The sequence below is a fragment of the Chiloscyllium plagiosum genome, unplaced genomic scaffold (genome assembly GCF_037043375.1).
Source record: "Chiloscyllium plagiosum isolate Xiang-an unplaced genomic scaffold, Cpla_swu_hap1 HiC_scaffold_31, whole genome shotgun sequence".
In the NCBI taxonomy this organism is placed as follows: domain Eukaryota; kingdom Metazoa; phylum Chordata; class Chondrichthyes; order Orectolobiformes; family Hemiscylliidae; genus Chiloscyllium; species Chiloscyllium plagiosum.
In genome coordinates, this window is record NW_028270169.1 from 10,349,181 (window position 1) to 10,373,439 (window position 24,259).

Below are 24,259 nucleotides of genomic sequence, written 5' to 3' on the forward strand. Positions count from 1 at the left end.
TTTCAAATAAATCAGAGAAGCAGAATCTTCCACCTTGCTACAAATTTGAGAATGCGAAAGGTTCGGATCAGTAGGCAACATTCTGAAAACTGCTTATAAATGCGATGGTAACTCTCCAGTTGCTTGGGCAGTATGATGTGCTATTCAAACAGATCAGAATATTGCATTTTTAATTAGTGCCATGATTAATTTACAGTGCAGGAAACCACAATGTGGTACTATGTTCATCATACCTCTCTGCTGGAGCAAGACAAACACACACAAACAGTATGCGTTTTAAATTTTTATCCGCTTTCTATCAGAAAATGTTCCAAAAACCCTTTGGGAAAGTACATTAGCTGATGTTTACTGCATGAACAGAAGTGAAAAGGATTACAGCTCACAATCACAAACCAATGATTTTTTTGCTGGTATATGTGCTTGGAGAGTTCAAATTTAGATAGTCAGCATTTGAACATTAAGCTGACACGGCCGAGTTGGCTCACAGATGAAAGGGCCACTTTGGGAACAGGAGAGGTTGCAAACACCCGAGCAGCAGTTATCACTTCCAGCAAAATGAGTGGATTGGATGCGGTGAGTGAGAAAGAGAGGAGGAAAAAACAAAGGAAGAGAAGAACTGCACAAATTCCAAGTGAACTCAACAACTTGCTTTAAAATGCTCCAGTTGAAGATGAGAAAAAAAAATGAAGAATAAGTCATTTAAAAAAAAATCAGAAATAATGCTGGAATTGAACAGTATGAAAAAGGAAGAGCAATCAATTTCATATGCAAAATAATTTTAGTATCTGCATACTTAGATGTTTCAGGGAGTCCTGCAGAGAGTTCCAGAAACACTGACAGGTAATTGCCTCGCACAACTCCATTTCCATCCTAGGATAGAATACAGAATTTAATGTTTGCAGATTTTGATGCATGCATTCAGATATTATTCTCTCTCTCATTCTCACACTCAATATAAACTCAAAAAAGATACACTATAACTAAAATCAATCCATTCTGAACTGCAGTGATATTTTTAATTAAATAGACAAAATCATTTCAAGTCCACCCAAACATCAGGGCTTTCTTCTATTTTGTTACACCACATAAGCATTTGAAAGAAACAAAAATTTATATTCAACGCAATTTTTTATAAATGAAATTGGAAAAGCCATTCCTTATGCCAGATTAAACTACTTTTGTTGATTATTTATACATTTCTCTGTAGGTTTGTTTACTAAATGATAGCTTTTAAAACTATTATCCATTCAGTAGCTCAGCTGAAACAGTCATCCAGCCTACATCCGTAGTACAATTCCATAGATGGTTTGGATAAGGCGTTTCCAGCCAAGAGGTCTCAATGTCTCTGCCAGGGAGGACAACGTTCTAAATTTTGCTAATCCCGCTGGTTGAGCGTGTATTGTTTTGCATCTGCCAGAGAGGGATAACAGATGCGGGAGTGTAAGATTTCTAAAATCTGCAGGTGCACACATGAAGAATGACATTCTCAGTTAGGGGCTACAGTAGGCTCCAATAGATATACTCAGTTTCAACTTGTAGTCAAAACTAGAAGTACCGTTTCAGCACCCACTCAAAAATTTGTCACTAATTTGTGGATTGTCCTTGCCCTGTTTGTTTTCAGTCCAATTAATTAGAGTAGATTACTTACAATATGAAAACATGCCCTTCAGCCCAACAAATCCACAACGACCTTCCAAAGAGCAACCCTACATTTACCCCTTCACCTAACACTATCGGCAATTTAGTCTGGCCAATTCACCTAACCTGCACATCTTTGTGACTGTGGGAGGAAACCGGAGCACCTGGAGGAAACCCATGCAGACACGGGGAGAACATGCAAACTCCACACAGACAATTGCCCGAGGTGGGAATTGAACCCAGGTCCCTGGCGCTGTGAGGCAACAGTGCTAACCACGGTGCCGCTTCAACACAACCACTGTTCAAACCCTTCCCTAACATTCAATTCAAAGAATTGTTTTTGTGATACATGAGAGTTTTCTACCATTACTGCAAATCTGTTACAAAGTCTTAAAACTTAGGCTCAAAGTTCATTCTAACAAAGCCTCCCTGTCCTTCTCCTGCCATCCCTGAAATAGTCACAAACCCAGCCTTCCAAACTCACCGGGTAAACCTTCAGTCTCCAGCAAAGTCCAGACACTTGCAGAGGTGGACTGTACACTGGGTCTGCACGTTGACGCAAAGTGCTATTGAAACAGATTAAAAAGGTGTCTATAACATAACCATTTTGAAACTGGGCTGTAAAGCAGTTAAAGTTCAGAAAACTTCAAAATTTCTTTCAAAAGGCCAAATAAAGTTCAAACAAATTTTAAAATGAATAACACAACTCAATTTTAATAAAGTTGCAAAACTGATTCATTACTAAATGAATGTTAAATACAGCTATCCCTTACTTAGCACCCCAATAATTTCTGAAATAAAAAGATATCAAACTAAAATACATTCAACAAAAATCACTCCCATAGGAAACCATGTAGTAAGGTTGGGTTATCCTTAACATGCTAATTAACACATTCTTAATTAGCACTGATTAGCTGCTGGAATCCAATCGCCCCGCCAATACACACTCTACTCAACTTTCAATATTCATTCCTACTTGCCACCCCCTGATGCACAGTGAGGGCTCAGGGGAGGGGCAGAAAATGAGGGGGCAAATAATGGCAAGCAAGAAACAATGAGCAGCTAAGGAGGGAGAGAGGGAATGGAAAGAGAAGTGGCAGGAATTATTTAAAAGCAAAACAAACTGAGCATGTGCAGTTAGAAAGTAGTTCTTGGTGGATGTGTACTAATTACACTAACACAAAAACTTACACAAACACCCAAATGAAAGTGTGCAATTCGAAGAGGCTTTAAACAGGAATATTTGTACCCGATTTAAGTGGGGAACACAACAGTAAACCTCAGAGAATTTTTATAGCTATTTCCAATTTTAAACATTTAAGAACAATAATAACATCTCTTCAAGATATTAACAGGAAAAAAATAAGTAAAGATAAAGGCAAACTATTTCCACTACATAAGGATTCTAAAACTAGGGCTCATTGCCTAAAAAGTAGGGCCAGACCATTTAGACAGATGCTAGGAAGCACTTCCATACACTAAACGTGGGAGATGTTTAGAATTTGTTAAATCTGTTAAGCAAAATTAATGTTAAGCAAGGTATTACATGATTATGGTCTAAAGACAGATATATGGAGTTAGACCATAGATCAGCATATGCTCATTGAATGGCGAAGCAGGATTGTTAATATGCTTCTGTTGACGCTTTTACTTTCATTTTTCTACCTCTAATTTGTCTTCATAAGCACAGGCAGCAAGGGGAAAATGTGTATCTGCACGTTTCCTCTCTGCCTGAAAAAGGTGCAACTTCCTGCGAGGGAGTACTGACCAGCTGTCCGATCTAGATGTTGTAATATGCAGTATCGCACCAAATAATATCAGAGTACTTTAAAAGGAGACATTGTACATATTTTATGATTGCACTACTGGGTTATTCTGGGTTGCATTTTTCTGTCCTATTTGGTGCTTAATTCAATAAACAGTTTAGGAGGCTGCTTAGTGTTAAACATATTAACTTTTAGCAGCATTTAGCATCTGAGACCAAGCCAATCCAATCATTAATGCTTATGCATCATGCGGCAAGAGAGATAGGATGCAGGTGCCACAATTATAGGCAAAGTGTACTATTAACAAAAGCTTAGTGATAGCCTGCAATGTGACTGTTAATTTACAAAAATGGAAAAAAATACACCAGCATGTGAAATCTGGTTTCAAAGGAGTTTAAAACACTGATAGCTCTCTTATGATAAAATGATTTTTTCATAAATTTAACCAGGGTTTATTTCCATAAAATTTGGACCAGTAGCACGACACCTGGTGTCAAGCACCACCCAGCGTCTCATCTCAGTAACTGCAGACAGCACTTTGAAGTTTATTGGAGATTAAAAAGGAATTGTTTATTACAATGATCATGACAGGAGAGGAGAAATTGCCAATTAAAATCCGTTAAAATAGACTTCATCAGTCAGTTTAAATATAGTTCAACTACATATCAACATGCAGAATAGATCAGGAAACTACAGACCTGTCAGTTTGACATCAATAGTGGAAAAATTGATGGAGGCCATAATATTGGATAAGGTAAATATGCACTTAGAAAAATAAGTTAATACTAGACAGTCAACATTGCTTTGTTAAGGGCAGGTCATGTCTGGCAAATTTAATTGTGCTCTTTGACGAGGTGACACAGACAATCGATAAGGGTAGTTTTATGGAGATTGTACATCTGGATTTTCAGAAGCAAAATTAGAAATGTTTATGATTGATGGGTCGTTGGCAGCATGGTTTTGAAGTTGGCTAAAGGATAGGAAACAGAGGGGTAGGTATAGTTGGGGATTTCTCAGATTAGAGACAAATTGAAAGTGGTGTTCCTCAGAAATCATGGTTGGGACCCTTGCTTTTTCTGATTTATATAAAAGGATTTGGAAATGGGTGCTGAGCAAAAATAAAATCTTTAAATTTGTAGATGAAACTGAGCCACAGAGAACAGTGAATTATGAGGACGATGCTGAGTGACATCATTGACAAGTGGCTAAATGGACAGTCACCTAGCAGATGAATTTCAATGCAGAGATGTGAGGTAATACATTTTAGGCAAAGAAACAGAGAGAGATAATACAGGGTCAATGGTGCAACTTTGAGGGCAATACAGGATCGGAGGGAGCTCAGGGTTCACGTACATAATTCTCTGAAGGTGACCAAGTAAGGAAGTTTGTAGGATTCTTGGGTTTATAAATACAGGGAGAGAATATAAAAGGAGATTATACTACACCTCTACAAATCATTGGTCAGACCACATTTGTCTTCAGGTCAGAGCACCTTATTTAAGGAATGACGTCAAAGCCCTGGAGACAGTTCAAAGGGGATTCAAGATAATGATCCCAGGAGTAAGGGATTTTAGATACAAGGAAAGATTAGATAAATTGGCCTTAGTGTCCTTGGAGGAGAGAAGATTAACAGGTGACCTTATGGAGGTGTTCAAAATTATGAACAGTTTTGGCAGAGTAAAGAAGGATATTCTGTTTTGACTAGCTGGTATGTTAGTATTTATGGGTCACAATTTCAAGACTGTCAGCAAGAGACGAGGAGTGAGATGAAGAGAAATCTCTTTACTCAGAGTTGTTGGGACTGGAGAATGGAACTATCTGGGTAGCTCTTTCAGGAGCCAGTACAGACACAATGGTCAAAAAGCCTCATTCAGTACTGCAAAATTCCATGATTCTAATAATTAATGACATCAGTTCACAGGAAAAGATGGTAGCATCTATTAGTGATCTAGAATTAAACAGAAAATCTGCAGGAAGTTTATTACATTTATAAACTTCCCTTACTCAAACATCATCTAGAATTAGCTAGATTTTGTATATATTCTTTAGCCAAACACTTAATTATTAAGGTTTTATGACACTCAAAGCTATTTCTCATTTCAACATTTGTCTACAAAATGAGCGCTTATACATACACACAAAAGAACAATTTCTAAGAAAAAAAAGGGACAAAATTCAGTTTAATTACTAAACCAAGTCTGATTTTCGAATCAGCAGCTGCATGGCCTAGAACAGTATAATTCCATTATCTCACCCACTGATGTTATGATTGTAAATCACTGCTAGATGACAGGTCCAAATAAAAATTATTTTAATAAATGGAATTGGAGTTGATTTAAAGTCCTATTCAAGTCACAATGACCAAAACAATTAAATTTATATCATGATTTTATAAGTACAACAAACAATAATGCTCCAGATTTTGTAGTAAAAGAACAGGGAGACAACTGCTGATTATCACTGAGTGTAGATGAGACAGCAACTTCCAGCACTCATGGAGAATGATGCAGAAATCAGAATGTTGTTGTCTGGAGTTCTCGTGCTCGTCCGCAAACCTTGCTTTAACAGTATCTCTCAGAAAAAAACAGTGGCTCATGTTATTGGGTGTGAACTCTTAGCATTTGTAGGATAGATACTTAACAAAAAGACTTTAGGAGTTTTCTGGTGAAAGTCATTCTTAAACAACGTGATAAACTTTAATTAATGTCATTGCTTTTAGTACAAACTACAACAAAACGTGCAGTCCATTATTTCAGATTTTATTTAATAAAGATCTTGTCTCTTAATTGCATTTCTTCCCCCCACTCCATATTGTCTGCTACATGATTTCATATTAAATATTTTAAATTCACCCTACCTAGTTCAGACTGCATGCCTCTGTAAGGATTCATCAAATGGACTGGTTGAGATACACAGTCACCTTTCCTGTTTGTACTGGTCCCAGAAACTCTATATTGGGATATTTTTCAAAATGGCTTTCTAACCACAGCAAGTCAGCACAAAAACCCATTGAAGAACGATGAGCAAATCTAAGCCAAATGAACAGCTTATCCACCATCCACAAAAAAATTGAGTTTTTAAAAAAATACTACAGGTGTCAAATCACTGCAAACTATTCTTAATAGAAAGTACAGTATAAAATTACCTGAAATTTGACAGAACAAATGTACTGAAGTCATAAGCAGGAACCAGTTCACTAGAAGGAAAAGAAAAATGAAATTTACAAGCGAAATTGCAGTTATCCAGTTTGTTGAGTTGACAAGAGGATGTAAAAATTTCACCAGTACTTAGCTGTACTGACATAAACTAAAAGTAGAACTCCCTCACTATTCTGACAGGCCTTTATATGTATGTCAATGATCTATTCACTATACTTTTAAAAATTAATTCATGTGGGCACGGCTGGCTAAGCCACATTTATTGGCCATGCCTAATTGCCACACTGCAGTCACATATAAGGCAGACCAGGTAAGGTTAACAGTTTCCTTCTCTAAAAGGACCTTAGTGAACCAGACTGGTTTTTCCAGCAATTGACAACAGTTTCATGATCATCATTAGACTCTTAATTTCAGATTTTTATTGAATTCAAATTCCATCTACAAAGGCAGAATTTGAACCTAGATCCCCAGAACATTGCCTGAGTCTGTGGATTAATAGTCTAGCAATAATACCACCAGACCTCTGTTTCCCCCTTACCTCTCAAATATTCTCGATAGAGGAAAAACAATTGTGGTTTAAGAGATTTTAACAAGACATGAGGCAATACTATTATTGGCATTGCACTGGAAACATGCTGAAAAAATTCTTACAAGTCCTATGACAATCAAATAAAATAAATTATTTCTGAAGCAGAAATGCATTTTCATTTGTTTGAAACATTTGCTGTCTAAAAGGGCAGCAAAACAATTAACTCTTTCCAGTATTGGCATAGTTTAGTCCCAAATGGTTAGGAGTGGATTTTATACAATCTCAAATTAAAATGGGGTACCTGTATACTATCTTCCCTCCGTGCACCCTATCCCACACAGTAAGGTTAAATTTATGAGCATAGCTCCAAATGCAGATTTGCACTTAGGCAGGGAGCACACCAGCAGGAGAAGAAATGTGATAACATCTGGCGATAGCCTTCAGAAAGTTTCAAAAGATATCTGAACCATTATCAGCCATTCAAAGGCTGCACCGTACATCAAGGGCATCACAGGCCTAAACTGATTCTTAAACAGAGCACTTGCCTATTTGAAATAGCATTTATTAATTATCCAAAGGAAACTGTATATCATATAAAGTGAATACAAAGTCTTTTGTGGTATAATAGTTGCGTTCCTACCTCTAGGAAAAAAGGTCTGAGTTCAAGACCCACATACTCCAAAGGCTTGTTATGATATCTCTGAACAAGATGATTGAAAATATCCATAAAGTGAATCTAGATCTTATGCAGATCTGCCTGCTTTTCTTGCTTATTACTATCACGCAAGGTAATTTAATTGCTAGTTTGGTGTTATTGTCTATTATTTGATTTTTCTCTCTTCCCCCACCCCATATTTATTTAAAATAATTCTGTTTGTTTTCAGTTCTGGCATAAGGTGCGCAGGTTCTGACTAAAGTGTATTTTCAGCAGTTTAGATTTGAGTTTCACAAAGTTTTGTGTTTTACCTTGGTTTGTAGCATGGTTCAGTTTGGTATTTCTGGTTGATTCAAAGGACAAGTTGAGAGAGAAATTTATGGGCTTGAAACACCATGATGTCAACAAATATATGATACAGTGAAAATTGTCGTTTTAAGTGCTTTACAAGCTGATTATACAGTACAAGTGAATTAGGGTAACAGAACAGAGTGCAGGATACAAAGTTACAGCTGCCAAGAAGTTGCATAAAGTAATTAACATGAAGATTAAAGACGCCCACTCAAACATTCGGATAACAACAGGGAACAAGCACTTGCACATGAATAATACCAAATGTGGCCACTGGTGTTCTAATGTTTCTTAAACTGAACAAAACGGGATACTAGTATATCCAAATTTCCTAATGCCATTGAGGAGTAATAGCTGCTCTCCACTTTGCATTTGACAAGAAAAATTAAAACAGCTCTTAATATATTTGTTGACATCATGGTGTTTCAAGCCCATAAATTTCTCTCTCAACTTGCCCATTAAATCAACCAGAAATACCAAACTGAACCATGCTACAAACCAAGGTAAAACACAAAACTTTGTGAAACTCAAATCTAAACTGCTGAAAATACACTTTAGTCAGAACCTGCGCACCTTATGCCAGAACTGAAAACAAACAGAATTATTTTAAATAAATATGGGGTGGGGGAAGAGAGAAAAATCAAATAATAGACAATAACACCAAACTAGCAATTAAATTACCTGCAAACTGTGGGATAGAAACAAAATTCCATCTGCTGTGTATTATTAGCAATGCATTGTTAAAACACAAAGTATTACACCCTTTGTTTTTATGCTCGAGCTGCCTATCGACTGGTTATGTATTGTTAGCATTTTCTGCTTGCATCAGATTTCCAACTTCCGCGTTTTTGTCTTATAATACCTGGTGAAGTCTGGTGGGACAGGTGTTGTGACAAATGAAGCCATGGGTTTACGATGGACTTGTTGGAACATTAGCAGAATTTCTTGACTTTTCAGAATTAATTCGCTTTTACTGCAGGATCGCAGCTGTATGGAAGCAAAAACATCTGCCAGACTTCATTTTAAAATCAGATTTATAAATATCAACTTAAAATAAGAAAACTTATGAGGTGTGAGCCGCGAACTCTGTCTTTTCATTTGTGTAGGAAGCTCTGTTGCACTTTGCACCTCACTCAGGTGACCATTCTGCAGGTAAATACCCAGAAAGTACCAGTAAGTTAAATTATCATAGTGGCACTAACAGCCAAACAGTTCTAACTTCATATATTTCTTAACCTTAATAGCTGCCAAAGCCAGCTGTAGCACCACCAATACTAATGCAGTTAACTCAGGACAGACTGGGATCAGAATATCCGACATTCTTAATCTGTGTCATTCAATATCTTGTTGCTGGTACACTTACCAGCTGGCTCTACAATAATTAGTTTTAGTCTTATGATATATTATCAAAAGGTCAATCTATCATAAGTTATTGGTAAAACTGCCAAGTTCAGTAATTATGAACCCAAGAGCCCCATAATTCATTTTTCTTCAGCCACTTTGGTTACCTGATGTTCTACTTCCTGTAGCAGTGACTCGAGCAGTTCAGTCTCCTGAGTCAATGATGTTTTCTGACCTAGAGAGAGAGATAGATTATATTTAAATGTCTATCCCCTTGGCAGAAATTTACAGATTTTATCAAGATTACTTTGAGAGAGTTCATCCAGAAATGCACATTTCCTTAAGAGAGAGCCTACAATGCAACAAGGCTGACACTACTGGTACAGTAGAGTGAGAAGGGCTCTGCTCTCAGCACAGATCATCTCGACCCAGCAAAAGGAACACCACCAAGATATTTCAAGTATCTGAAGGTAGCAAGTTGTGTCCCCAGATGGCAGGTAGTCACTCGGTCTGGTTATGGGCAATGGGTGGGTCTAAAGATGGCCACTGGAAGGCGCCATTCATCTCCTGGGCATTCTGGCTGCTTTGTACCCATCTCATTTATAACTGTAACAAACAGACCTCCCATTCCTGGAATGTAGTTAAGCAGTTACAGGGGATACACCGCACCAAGAAAACATATTTTGAAATCATTAAGTCTCGAATTATTGGTATATCTACAAAAGATGTATACTGTACCCATTAAAGTTATAAGTTTGTTTTTCAGATGTGTGTCCAGTCTCGCAATCATCATTTCCACAGCATTCCTAATCTCTCTGACACGTTCATCCTTTGCACTGCGTACTGCTTCCACGTTTCTTTCCTGGTTACAAAAACAATTTTCACAATATCATAAGCTATATTGAAAAATAAATTAGGAAAATGTTCAATAGCAAGTTTTGAGAAGATTTGTAGCTCAGGTTGAGGTTCTGATGTAGATTTGTTCACTAAGCTGGAAGGTTCGTTTTCAGATGTTTCGTCACCATACTAGGTAACATCTTCACAATCTTACTTTCACAATCAGGACTCCCGCCCACCTTCCGAGGACCCCTTCGTCCCCCTCCAACACACTGCATCCAGCTGGACACCCCGCGCTGGCCTATTACCTGCCCTCGACCTCTTCATTTCCAACTGCCGCCGGGACATTAACCGCCTCAACCTGTTGACCCCCCTCCCACACTCCAACCTCTCACCCTCACAACTCGCAGCCCTCCAATCCCTCTGCTCCAATCCTGACCTCACCATCAAGCCAGCGGACAAAGGGGGCGCAGTGGTAGTCTGGCGCACTGACCTCTACATCGCTGAAGCCAAACGCCAACTCGAGGACACCTCTTCCTACCGCCCCCTTGACCATGACCCCACCCCCCCATCACCAAACCATCATCTCCCAGACCATACAGAACCTCATCACCTCAGGAGATCTCCCACCCACAGCTTCCAACCTCATAGTCCGGGAACCCCGCACTGCCCGGTTCTACCTCCTTCCCAAGATCCACAAGCCTGACCACCCTGGCCGACCCATTGTCTCAGCATGCTCCTGCTCCACTGAACTCATCTCTATCTACCTCGACACTGTCCTATCCCCCCGAGTCCAGGAACTCCCCACATACGTTCGAGACACCACCCACGCCCTCCACCTCCTCCAAGACTTCCGTTTCCCCGGCCCCCAACACCTCATCTTCACCATGGATATCCAATCCCTCTACACCTCCATCCGCCATGACCAGGGCCTCCAAGCCCTCCGTTTTTTCCTCTCCAGACGTTCCCAACAGTACCCCTCCACCGACACTCTCATTCGTTTGGCCGAACTGGTCCTCACCCTTAACAATTTCTCCTTTGAATCCTCCCACTTCCTCCAGACCAAAGGGGTAGCCATGGGCACACGTATGGGCCCCAGCTATGCCTGTCTCTTTGTTGGCTACGTAGAGCAGTTGATCTTCCGTAATTACACCGGCACCACTCCCCACTTCTTCCTCCGCTACATTGATGACTGCATTGGCGCCACCTCGTGCTCCCGCGAGGAGGTTGAGCAATTCATCAACGTCACCCACACATTCCACCCTGACCTTAAATTTACCTGGACCATCTCTGACACCTCCCTCCCCTTCCTGGACCTCTCCATCTCCATCAGTGACGACCGACTTGACACTGACATCTTCTACAAACCCACCGACTCCCACAGCTACCTGGATTACACCTCTTCCCACCCTACCTCTTGCAAAAATGCCATCCCGTATTCCCAATTCCTCCGCCTCCACCGTGTCTGCTCCCAGGAGGAGCGGTTCCACCATAGAACACACCAGATGGCCTCCTTCTTTAGAGACCGCAATTTCCCTTCCCACGTGGTTAAAGATGCCCTCCAACGCATCTCATCCACATCCCGCACCTCCGCCCTCAGACCCAACCCCTCCAACCGCAACAAGGACAGAACGCCCCTGGTGCTCACCTTCCACCCTACCAACCTTCGCATAAACCAAATCATCCGCCGACATTTCCGCCACCTCCAAACAGACCCCACCACCAGGGATATATTTGCCTCCCCACCCCTCTCCGCCTTCCGCAAAGACCGTTCCCTCCGTGACTACCTGGTCAGGTTCACGCCCCCCTACGACCCACCCTCCCATCCTGGCACTTTCCCCTGCCACCGCAGGAACTGTAAAACCTGCGCCCACACCTCCTCCCTCACCTCTATCCAAGGCCCCAAAGGAGCTTTCCACATCCATCAAAGTTTTACCTGCACATCCACTAATATCATCTATTGTATCCGTTGCTCCCGATGCGGTCTCCTCTACATTGGGGAGACTGGGCGCCTCCTAGCAGAGCGCTTTAGGGAACATCTCCGAGACACCCGCACCAATCAACCAAATCGCCCAGTGGCTCAACATTTCAACTCCCCCTCCCACTCTGCCGAGGATATGGAGGTGCTGGGCCTCCTCCACCGCCGCTCCCTCACCACCAGACGCCTGGAGGGAGAACGCCTCATCTTCCACCTCAGAACACTTCAACCCCAGGGCATCAATGTGGATTTCAACAGTTTCCTCATTTCCCCTTCCCCCACCTCATCCTAGCTTCTAACCTCCAGAAACTCGATCACCTGACCTGTCCGGACTTGTCCGACCTGCCCAGCTCCTTTTCCACCTATCCACCCCACCCTCTCCTCCCTGACCTATCACCTTCATCTCCTTCCCCACTGACCTATTGTACTCTATGCCACTCTCTCCCCACCCCCACCCTCCTCTAGCTTATCTCTCCACGCTTCAGGCTCTCTGCCTTTATTCCTGATGAAGGGCTTTTGCCCGAAACGTCGATTTTGCCTGTCCTCGGATGCTGCCTGAATTGCTGTGCTCTTCCAGCACCACTGATCCAGAATCTGGTTTCCAGCATCTGCAGTCATTGTTTTTACAACATCTTCAGTGAGCCTTCGGATGAAGCACTGGTGGTATCGCTCGCTTTCTATTTTTGTGTTTGGGTTTCCTTGGGTTGGTGATGCCATTTCCAGTTCTTTTTCTCAGAGGGTGGTCAATGCATTCGTTGATAGAGTTCGGGTTGGAATGCCATGTTTCTAGGAATTCTCTTGTGTCTCTGGCTTGTTCTAGGATGGATGTGTTGTCACAGTCGAAGTGGTGTCCTTCCTCATTCGTATGTAAGGATACTAGTGAGAGAAGATCATGTCTTTTAGTGGCTAGCTGATGTTTATGTATCCTTGTGGCTAGTTTTCTGCCTGTTTGTCCAACGTAGTGTTTGTTACAGTTCTTGCAAGGTATTTTGTAAGTGACATTAATTTGGCTTGTTGTCTCTATAGGGTCTTTTAAGTTCATTAGCTGCTTTTTAGTGTGTTGGTGGGTTTGTAGTACCATGATGCCAAGGAGGCTGAGTAGTCTGGCAGTCATTTCAGAGATGTCCTTAATGTAGGGGAAAATGGCTAGGGATTCTGGACGTGTTTTGTCTGCTTATTTGGGTTTGTTGCTGGGAAATCGGTGGACTGTGTTCATTGGATACCCATTCTTTTTGAATACGCTGTGTAGGTGATTTTCTTCTGCTCTTCGTCGTTCCTCTGTGCTGCAGTGTGTGGTGGCTTGTTGAAATAACGTTCTAATGCAGCTTCGTTTGTGGATGTTGGGATGATTGCCCCCCTTTAAACTCCTCCTTAACACCCCACTAGCCAAAAGAAAAGCAGAGCTTAGAGAAATGATTAATGATCAAAGTTTGTGAGAAGATTTGTAGCTCAGGTGCTCGTTGTTGTGGTTCTGTTCGCTGAGCTGGGAATTTGTGTTGCAGATGTTTTGTCCTCTGTCTAGGTGACATCCTCAGTGCTTGGGAGCCTCCTGTGAAGCGCTTCTGTGATCTTTCCTCCGCCATTTGTAGTGGTTTGAATCTGCCGTTTCCGGTTGTCAATTCCAGCTGTCCGCTGCAGTGGTCGGTATATTGGGTCCAGGTCGATGTGCTTATTGATTGAATCTGTGGATGAGTGCCATGCCTCTAGGAATTCCCTGGCTGTTCTCTATTTGGCTTGTCCTATGATAGTGGTGTTGTCCCAGTCAAACTCATGTTGCTTGTCATCTGCGTGTGTGGCTACTAAGGATAGCTGGTCGTGTCGTTTCGTGGTTAGTTGGTGTTCATGGATGCGGATCGTTAGCTGTCTTCCTGTTTGTCCTGTATAGTGTTTTATGCAGTCCTAGCATGGGATTTTGTACACTACATTGGTTTTGCTCATGCTGGGTATTAGGTCCTCCGTTCTGGTGAGTTGTTGTCCGAGAGTGGCTGTTGGTTTGTGGCTGTTATTAGTCCTAGTGGTCATAGTAGTCTGGCTATCAGTTCGGAAATGCTCTTGATGTATGGTAACGTGGCTAGTCCTTTGGGTTGCGGCATGTCCTCATTCCGTTCCCTTGGGCATCTGTTGATGAAATTGTGCGGGTATCCGTTTTTGGCGAATACATTGTATAGGTGTTCTTCTTCCTCTTTTTGCAGTTCTGGTGTGCTCCAGCGCGTTGTGGCCCTTTTGAACAGTGTCTTGATGCAACTTCTTTTGTGCGACCAAGTCCTGAACTACGAAAGCAACCACCCCAACGCACACAAAAGAAGTTGCATCAAGACACTGTTCAAAAGGGCCACAACACACTGCAGCACACCAGAACTGCAAAAAGAGGAAGAACACCTCTACAATGTATTTGCCAAAAACGGATAACCCCACAATTTCATCAACAGATGCCTAAGGGAAAGACAACGGAATGAGTACATGCCACAACCCAAAGGACGAGCCACACTACCATATATTAAGGGCATTTCCGAACTGACAGCCAGACTACTGCGACCACTAGGACTCATAACAGCACACAAACGAACAGCCACTCTCAGACAACAACTCACCAGGACAAAGGACCCGGTACCCAAAATGAGCAAAACCAATGTAGTGTACAAAATCCCATGCAAGGACTGCACAAAACACTACATAGGACAAACAGGAAGACAGCTAATGATCCGCATCCATGAACACCAACTAGCCACGAAACAACACGACCAGCTATCCTCAGTAGCCACACACGCAGACGACAAGCAACATGAGATCGACTAGGACAACACTACTAGTATAGGAAGAAGGGCTTATGCCCGAAACGTCGATTCTCCTGTTCCCTGGATGCTGCCAGATCTGCTGCGCTTTTCCAGCAACACATTTTCAGCTCTGATCTCCAGCATCTGCAGACCTCACTTTCTCCTCCTAGTATAGGACAAACCAAACAGAGAACAGCCAGGGAATTCCTCGAGGCATGGCACTCATCCACAGATTCAATCAATAAGCACATCGACCTGGACCCAATATACCGACCACTGCAGCGGACAGCTGGAACTGACAACCGGAAACGGCAGATTCAAACCACTACAAATGGCGGAGGAAAGATCACAGAAGCGCTTCACAGGAGGCTCCCAAGCACTGAGGATGTCACCTAGACAGGGGACGAAATGTCTGCAACACAAATACCCAGCTCGGCGAACAGAACCACAAAAATGATTAATGATGCCCACAATAGACTTTGTAAATACAGCCAGGAAATTTTGCGCCAAAAATCTTTACTCACTAATGCAACAGACCATGAATGGACAGACACAGTGCAACAAGCCATAGACATTAGTCAGTGACAAACACAGAAAATGAAAAACTAGACCTGCGGAAAAAAACTAGACAAATTTACACAAAATAACAACACAGAAGCATGGATAAAAAACACATCTGACCGACCCCTAACAGACACTGAAAAAAACGTCTTAGTAAGAGGATTAAGTTACAGCTTCCAGGATGCGGACAAGAAATATTTCTTAGCAGCATTAGAAACAACACTGAAAGACAACCAACTCACAGAAGAAGCCCAGCAAACCATCAGACAGACAGTCGCACCCACATTAAGCAGGAAAAAAGGAAAGAAAGACACTCCATACACAAAAGATAGCACTAGAAAGACTAAAAAAAAAATTGTTATCCTACCTGCAGACAAAGGATGCTTGACAGTCATTTTAAAATCAGAAACTAGATTGAGAAAGCGAATGCACTACTTGCAGATACCAACAAGTGGCGATAGACCCAACCCCCACAATTAGAGAACCAAATCACAGCCATAGTCAAAAAAGTCACAAATCTGGAAAAAATAAATAAGATCGACGTTCAAAAAAAATGAAACCAGATGGATCCAACACATCACGTTTCTACGGATTACCCAAAATTCATAAACCAGGAGTGGGCTAGAGGGGTGTTAAGGGGGTGGTTAAAATGGGAGCAATCATCACAACATCCACAAACGAAGCTGCATTAGAACATTATTTCAACAAGCCACCGTACACTACACACAGAGGAACGATGGAGAGCAGAGGAAAATCACCTATACCGCGTATTCAAAAAGAATGGGTACCCAATGAACACAGTCCGCCGATTTCTCAGCAATAAACCCAAAAAAGCAGATAAAACATGTCCAGAATCCCTAGCCAATTTCCCCTACATGAAGGGCATCTTGGAAATGACTGCCAGACTACTCAGACTCTTTGACATCACGGTAGCCCACAAACCCATCAACACACTAAAAAGCAGTGATGAACTTGAAAGACCCTATACAGACAACAACCCACACTAATGCCATTTATAAAATACCTTGGAAGAACTGTAACAATCACTACATTGGACAAACAGGCAGAAAACTAGCCACAAGGATACGCGAACATCAGCTAGCCACAAATAGACATGACCCTCACTCACTAGTATCCTTACATATGAATGAGGAAGGACATCACTTCGGCTGTGACAACACATCCAGCCTAGGACAAGCCAAACAGAGACACACGAGAATTCCTAGAAGCATGGCATTCCAACCCGAACTTTGTCAACAAAAGCATTGACTAGGATCCCATTTACCACTTCCTGAGAAAAATAACCGGAAATGACATCGCCAATCCAAGGAAACCCAAACACATAAATAGACAGTGGGCTATAACACCAGTGCTTCATCCGGAGGCTCACTGAAGATGTTACCCAGTATGGTGACGAAACGTCCGAAAACGAACCTTCCAGCTCAGCAAGCAAACCTACATCCAAAATGTTTAATAAATTATCACTTACATTTGGCATTGTATTTGTAAAATTCCTCTCATTTATAAGCATTTTGGAAAGCATCAGTTTGAATGATTAATTTTGCCTTTTTCAATAACTTAAAATAAATCAAACTAAGGAAATGAGTAATTATGTGCTCAACTTTAAATCAACTTTAAGTTACATTTTGCAAACAAAGATCCCTGTTTCTGTACTAATGTGCATGTGACTGTGCACAGCAGTCGCAACAGTTTGCAACTAAATTAATTGCTATCTACATGTTTTACTTTGGCCCTACAAGCTGAAACTTAAATTTTTAAAAGAAAAGTGAAAGAATAAGAATTAACTCTGATATCTTTACATAAAATGAAACACATTTTCATCCGTAAAGAGCAGAATTAAACAAAACACCCATCAACTTCCTTCATTTTGTCACAGTCAAGAAGGGATTTGTTCCCAGATTTTCAAATACTGAGGTTCTAGATCAAAACTGGAAAGCATTGTGCTTCCATTTAGCACTGACTTTAGAAATGTGCAAATATTGTGCACCTCAGGTCTAAGAACACTAACTATCATGTCTTAAGAATAACAATCTGAAACCTAGAAGTGCCACAGTGAAGTTCACAGCCATGTATGTCTGGGCTGTTGGTCAGAGTCCAGCTAGTACCGATGGCAGAAATAACCATCTCTACAGAAAAAGTAGAGTTCAAAATAAATTTAGCTATTCTCAGCCTATCTCCTAATGCAGAGGTCTAACCTTGGCTTCATGATAATAGCCTTGCCAATGGCTATCGGTTCAGCTTCACTTGAAATTTAAGTATACAATTTACTTTTAGACAGTTCCAGAATGTGGCATTAAACAAGGACCCCGTTTTCCCCCTCAGTCATAAAAGATTCTATGACTTTATTCAAAAAGGAGTTGGGAGTTCTTATGGTGTTGTGGGCAACATGCAATTCTCAAAACAACATCACCAAATACAACTGGACTGCTTGTGCATCTGATTATAGTTTGAGAGATTTTGTGCACAAATTAACTACTCCATTAGTCCACATTTCAAAGGTATTTCCTTGGTTTTGAATTTCTTCACGTCAGTCCAAGAACATGAAAGGCACCATACAATTCCAAGTTGCTTTTCCTTTCTTTCTAGCCTTTTATTTCTGGACCACAGCTCGAAGTGTCTGAATTGGCATGTTGCATGATTAGATAAAAAGTATTCAAACCATATCTTAGCCCTTTACCTGCTTCCTTGTTCAAAGGTACAATGTCTTCACAAACCAAGAGAACACCCATCTGCCTGCTCATACAAAATGAGAAATGCACAGCCTACAAGAACCGACACTATGCTCCCTTCTTTAATTTAATAGCTTGGAGGCTTTGTCCTCAGCTTTTAAGAGATCACTGGCCCAAAGAATGATTGAAGGCTGATGCGTGTATTGGTTCACAAAGCCAACTCACTACAGAATTATTAGCAGTCAGATAGAGATTGCATTCCTGTATTCCATATTCTGGAATTGTGTCAAAGTAAAGATCTGAACAATGATGGTGATAATCAACTTGCATTTATACACCTCCTTTAAAATCTCCAGGTAATTGAAAGATGAACAAGGAAAACAGGCATTACGGAAAAGGAAAAGAATACTTAGAAGAGACAACCAAAAGTTCAATCAAAAGAGAGTCATAAAAGGAGAAGAAAGAACATAAAAAGAATGCCAGACAGTGGGACTTGGGTGATTGGAAACACAATATCAACTGTGGGATGAAAATGAGGCTGGGGACTTTTTGGGGCAGGAGAAGTGCAACAGAAAGTTTGGAGCTCCATCAGAGATGGGGAGAGACTAAAGATAAGGATTTTAAGTTACTTTTCACTACAGATTGAAATTTTCACGAGTAATATGTGTATAGAGAAAGAGAGTAAAAGCAAAACTTTACGATGTAATCATGGGTGATTTTTATGAGCTTAAAAACTACATATATTCGACAACACAGCCCAGGAGTAAATATCTTGACAAAGGACAAAAGTATTCTCGTCTGAATTAGCCAGATCAACTGACAAAAACAAGAAAGGAAGGGACTAGAATAGACTGTTGTAGAACTGACTATATATCCTATCACGTCCCAATGTTTAGACCCCTACAACCTTACCACTTCCTGCACCAAACTGATCAGTTCCATCAATCGACGACGCAGCTTTGCCACTTCATCATTAACTTTTGTAACGTGCTGTTCATAAATCTCAGCTAATGGTTTGAATGTGTGGCCCCCATGCTGCAATGAAAACACAAAATACTTTAGTGTAAAACCATATATTCATTAAAATGTAAGATTCTATGATCTTGGTTACACATCAGCCAAAGACAGAGAAAATAGGAATGTAGAGGGGATCATAAACACAATCTCAATGTCAGTAGGCTTGCATGCTGGCAAAAACTGAAATGTTGATAGTTGCTGCTTACTTGCCAATGGAGCACAAACATAAGGAATTGTGGCAGTTGCCCTCATTGTAGTATTTCAAAATGGACTTATATGCTTGAAAACATATTGCATTCATGTTGCTTTATAATTCAACTACCAAAGTGCAGAATCATATTACAAATCAGTATTTTACCATTCCAATAAACAGTCCAATAGACATGTCTTTGTAGCTTCCAGCAAAAAACATTTCCACTGGAAGATATTAATATGTATAATGGGCAATTCACTGTAGACTTTTAAAAGGATACCAGATTTTTTATAATTGGCTATTTATTTTTAATGATGCACAATAAAAAAAAATCTTGTAGCAGTTGACACAATCCAGTGAAAATTATAGTGGCAATTCTAAGGAGTTTAACAATATTTGCAGGTTTCCCCATAGACAAAAAACATTGCAACTCACAGCTCTTTACAATTCCACATCATATTACAGGAACATTGTCCATTCTTTAAATATGTGTGTAACAAAGAAGAGTTTCTGTTCTACATACCATTCCGCCCCAAAGTGCACATTGATGGCAGATGCACTTCTTGCATGTCCAACAGAATACACTCAGCTTCTCATGGTGACTGTCACACCTGAAATATACGGTTGCTTTATTTTTAAATAAATAATTTGAAGTATTTTAAATACATGATTGTATTACACTTAAAAATAACCATCTTGGTCTAAAGCTACAAACTTGCAAGTTGAATTCCATTTTTAAAAGTTTGCTTTTACATTAGTGACTCAGGAAAGCTAGTCCAATGGGATTGAAGTTTTCTCTCAATGCTTGCAGAGTTTCTACAAAGCAGCAGTGGGTCACCACAGTCATTCGTACAAACATCCTGCAAGTCGGGATATTGGGTGATTCTTGCAGAGATGCTACAAGAATACTTCTGCTCCCACTGAATTCATATTATTTGTGAATGATTAAAGTATGTTAACAATTTAATCATAGGTGCACAAGGGCATTACTTATATTGCTGGAGACCTTGGAGTCAGGACCAGATTGGATTCCAAATTTAAATAAACAAGTTCAACATTCTAGTTGCCACCCTGTTGCTCATCTAGGGTGAGGTTTCTCAAGATAGTCTTCAGCAGAATAAACTGATCTTAGTTTAGAGGCTGTTCAGCCATCAAGATGCCAAGTGTTAGAACTTCAAAAATGAGATAACAACTGTTCAGAGATAGTATGTTACTGCTAGGGTTAAGGGCAAGGCTGGTAGGTGTGGGGAATGCTGGATAACAAGAGAAATTTAGGTTTTAGTCAAGAAAAAGGACAGACCATATGCCAGGTAAAGATACCAGAGAACGAGAATCCCTAAAACAGCATAAAGGCAGAAGTATATTTGAGGGAAATCAGGAGGGCAAAAAGAGGACATGAGGTAGCTTTGGTAAACCGGGTTAAGGAGAATCCAAAGGAATTCTACAAATAATTGAGGACAAAAGAGTAACAAGAGAGAGAATAGGGTCCCTTAAGAATTAGGAAGGCTGCCTATTTGTGAAACTGGAGGATATAGGGGAAGATACTAAACGAGAATTTTTCATCAATGTTTACTATGGAGAAGGATATGGAAAAGAGGATTTGGGGAAATAAATAGCAACATCTTGAAAAATGCCCATATTATAGAGATGGTAGTGCTGGACGTCTTAGAACGCAAAAAGGTGGATAAATCCCCAGCACTGAATCAGCTGTACCCCAGAACTCTGTGGGAAGCTAGGGAAGTGATTGCTGGGCCCCTTGCTGAGATATTTGTATCATTGATAGCCACAGGCGAGGTGGCAGATGACTGAAGGTTGGCTATATTTAAGAAAGGTGGTAAGGAAAAGCCAGGGAACTATAGACTGGAGAGTGTGACATCAGCAGTGGGCAAGTTGTTGAAAGGCATCCTGAAGGATGTGGGCGTCACGGTGGCACAGTGGTTAGCACTGCTGCCTCACAGCGCCAGAGACCCGGGTTCAATTCCCGCCTCAGGCGACTGACTGTGTGGAGTTTGCACGTTCTCCCCGTGTCTGTGTGGGTTTCCTCCGGGTGCTCCGGTTTCCTCCCACAGTCCAAAGATGTGCAGGTCAGGTGAATTGGCCATGCTAAATTGCCCGTAGTGTTAGGTAAGGGGTAAATGTAGGGGTATGGGTGGGTTGCGCTTCGGCGGGGCAGTGTGGACTTGTTGGGCCGAAGGGCCTGTTTCCACACTGTAAGTAATCTAATCTAATATAATCAAGGACAGGAGTTGCATGCATTTAGAATGGCAAGGACTGATTAGGAATAGTCAACATGGCTTTACACATGGGAAATTGCATCTCACTAACTTGATTGAGTTTTTTTTGGAGTAATAATGAAAAGCATTGATGAAGACAGTGCAGCAGATGTGATCTATATGGACTTAAGTAAGGGTTTTGGTAAGATTCCTCATGGTAGGCTGGTTAGCAAGGTTAGATCACATGGAATACAGGGAAAAGTAGCTATTTGGATACAAAACTGGCTCAAAGGTTAAAGACAGAGGGTGGTGTGGAGGGTTATATTTCACATTGGAGGCCTGTGAACAGCGGTGTGCCACAAGTATCGGTGCTGGGTCCACTACTTTTCATCATTTATATAAATGATTTGGATATGAACGTAGGAGGTATGGTTAGTAAGTTTGCAGATGACACCAAAATTTGAGATGTGGTGGACAACAAAGAAGATTACCTCAGAGTATAATGGGATCTTGACCAGATTGGCCCGTGAATGTCAGACAGAGTTTAATTTAGATAAATGTGAGGGTGCTGCATTTTGGAAAACATACCAAAGCAGGACTTATACACTTAATGATAAGGTCCTGGGACAGTGTAGCTGAATAAAGAGACTTTGGGGTATAAGTTCAAAGTTCACTGAATGTAGATTCCCAAGTGGACAGGATAGTGAAGATGACGTTTGATATGAATGCCTTTTGGATGTAGGTTTGCTCGCTGAGCTGGGAGGTTCATTTTCAGACATCTCGTCACCATACTAGGTAACATTTCAGTGAGCCTCTGGACAAAGCACTGCTGATGATCCCTGCTTTCTATTTATATGCTTGGGGTTGGTGATGTCATTTCCTGTGGTAATGTCATTTCCTATGGTGATATCATTTCCTGTTCTTTTTCTCTGGAGGTGGTAATTGGGGTCCAATTCAATGTGCTTGTTGATAAGAGTTCCGGGCAACCTTTTCATGTATAGGGTCGTGTGTGAGTGGAATGTGCTGCCAGAGGCTGGTACAATTAGCATCTGAATGGGTATATAAACAGGAAGACTTTAGAGGGATATGGCAAAATGCTAGCAAACAGGATGAGATTTATCTAGGATATCTGGTCGGCATTGAGGAGTTGGACCGAGAGGTTGGTTTCCATGCTGTACATCTATGAGTCTATTTAAATCGGGTACCATAATCATTACTGGCTCCATGGCAAAAAGTCACGAATTGGATTGCAACTGCAAATGAATGCTTTTCTGCTCACATCAAGAAGAATCATAAGTTCCAGGAAAAATTGGAAGTTTGAATTTAAAAAACTGGAAATTTAACAGTTTAGGTACTTAAACCAAAATTACAAATCTTTATGTAATAATAACATACTGACTTGTCTTTGTCATTCTCCTCATGCTTACTGAGATTACACAGTTGAAGCGTGTCCAGTTGTTGTGTAACTTCCTCTGCCCAGCGACAGTTCACAAGCTCCCGTAACTGAAGAGGTGCCCTACAACAAGTCAGATATTGAAACTTGAAATTTAAATAGACAAAGATTTCCAGCATCTGCAGTATTTTGAGTCATTTATTCATCTGGGTAACATAAACATTTTGAAATACTTTTCATTTGAATAATGTTTTTAGCAGGCATCAGACTGCTCCCATTCATGTTAGCACAACATATTCCCTGAACAGATACGGAGAGACTAGATGGAATCCTCATCCACTGAAATTCAAAATATTCTGAATCATTTGAATTTGGTACCTCAATAGTTTACTTAATTTGTCAAAGCAAAATTCAAATTTAAAAGATTATTAAAAGTAATGATTTGATAGAGATAAACCATTTATTTTCATTTTTAATTAAATCTATCATTGCACACCAGAGATGCTACTCTTTCCCTACTATGTGTTTAAATTCTTACAAGGTCAGATGTTTTCAGCTCCCATGCTGTTATTTTGTAGGTAAGCATAAAGAACATCTCTTTTAATACTTACGAATGTTTTCATGTGCCCAGACAAATCTATATAAAATCTGCAGCCTGCTTGAAGTAACAAATAATGAAGTTTAAAAAAAATTATTCAGCTACTGTTTATATCCTGTATCTAAACAGTGTGAGGTGACAGAAGACTGGAGTTTGGCAAACGTGGTGCCACTGTTTAAGAAGGGTGGTAAAGACATGCCAGGGAACTATAGACTGGTGAGCCTGACCTCGGTGGTGGGCAGGTTGTTAGAGGGAATCCTGAGGGACAGGATGTACATGTATTTGGAAAGGCAAGGACTGATTCAGGATAGTCAACATGGCTTTGTGCATGGGAAACCATGTCTCACAAACTTGATTGAGTTTTTTGAGGAAGTAACAAAGAAGATTGATGAGGGCAGAGCAGTAGATGTGATCTACATGGACTTCAGTAAGGCGTTGGACAAGGTTCCCCATGGGAGACTGATTAGCAAGGTTAGATCTCATGGAATATATGGAGAACTAGCCATTTGGATTCAGAACTGGCTCAAAGGCAGAAGACAGAGGGTGGTGGTGGTGGGTTGTTTTTCA

The 24,259-nt window shown here is 40.8% G+C and overlaps 1 protein-coding gene across 6 annotated transcripts in view; it reads right to left on the reverse strand.

The window, feature by feature from the left end:
* Positions 1 to 24,259, reverse strand: part of trim37 (tripartite motif containing 37) — a 102,182-nt gene that overhangs the window by 59,014 nt on the left and 18,909 nt on the right. For all 6 annotated transcript variants that reach the window (XM_087977224.1, XM_043718165.2, XM_043718163.2 and 3 more), the window contains 9 exons: positions 23,101 to 23,217; positions 20,012 to 20,099; positions 19,191 to 19,313; positions 10,177 to 10,300; positions 9,606 to 9,673; positions 8,960 to 9,084; positions 6,550 to 6,600; positions 2,123 to 2,204; positions 794 to 870 (listed from right to left, as the gene is read on the reverse strand). In XM_087977224.1, the coding sequence (XP_087833350.1) occupies positions 794 to 870; positions 2,123 to 2,204; positions 6,550 to 6,600; positions 8,960 to 9,084; positions 9,606 to 9,673; positions 10,177 to 10,300; positions 19,191 to 19,313; positions 20,012 to 20,099; positions 23,101 to 23,217 (855 nt within the window). The remainder of the gene's footprint in view (positions 1 to 793; positions 871 to 2,122; positions 2,205 to 6,549; positions 6,601 to 8,959; positions 9,085 to 9,605; positions 9,674 to 10,176; positions 10,301 to 19,190; positions 19,314 to 20,011; positions 20,100 to 23,100; positions 23,218 to 24,259) is intronic.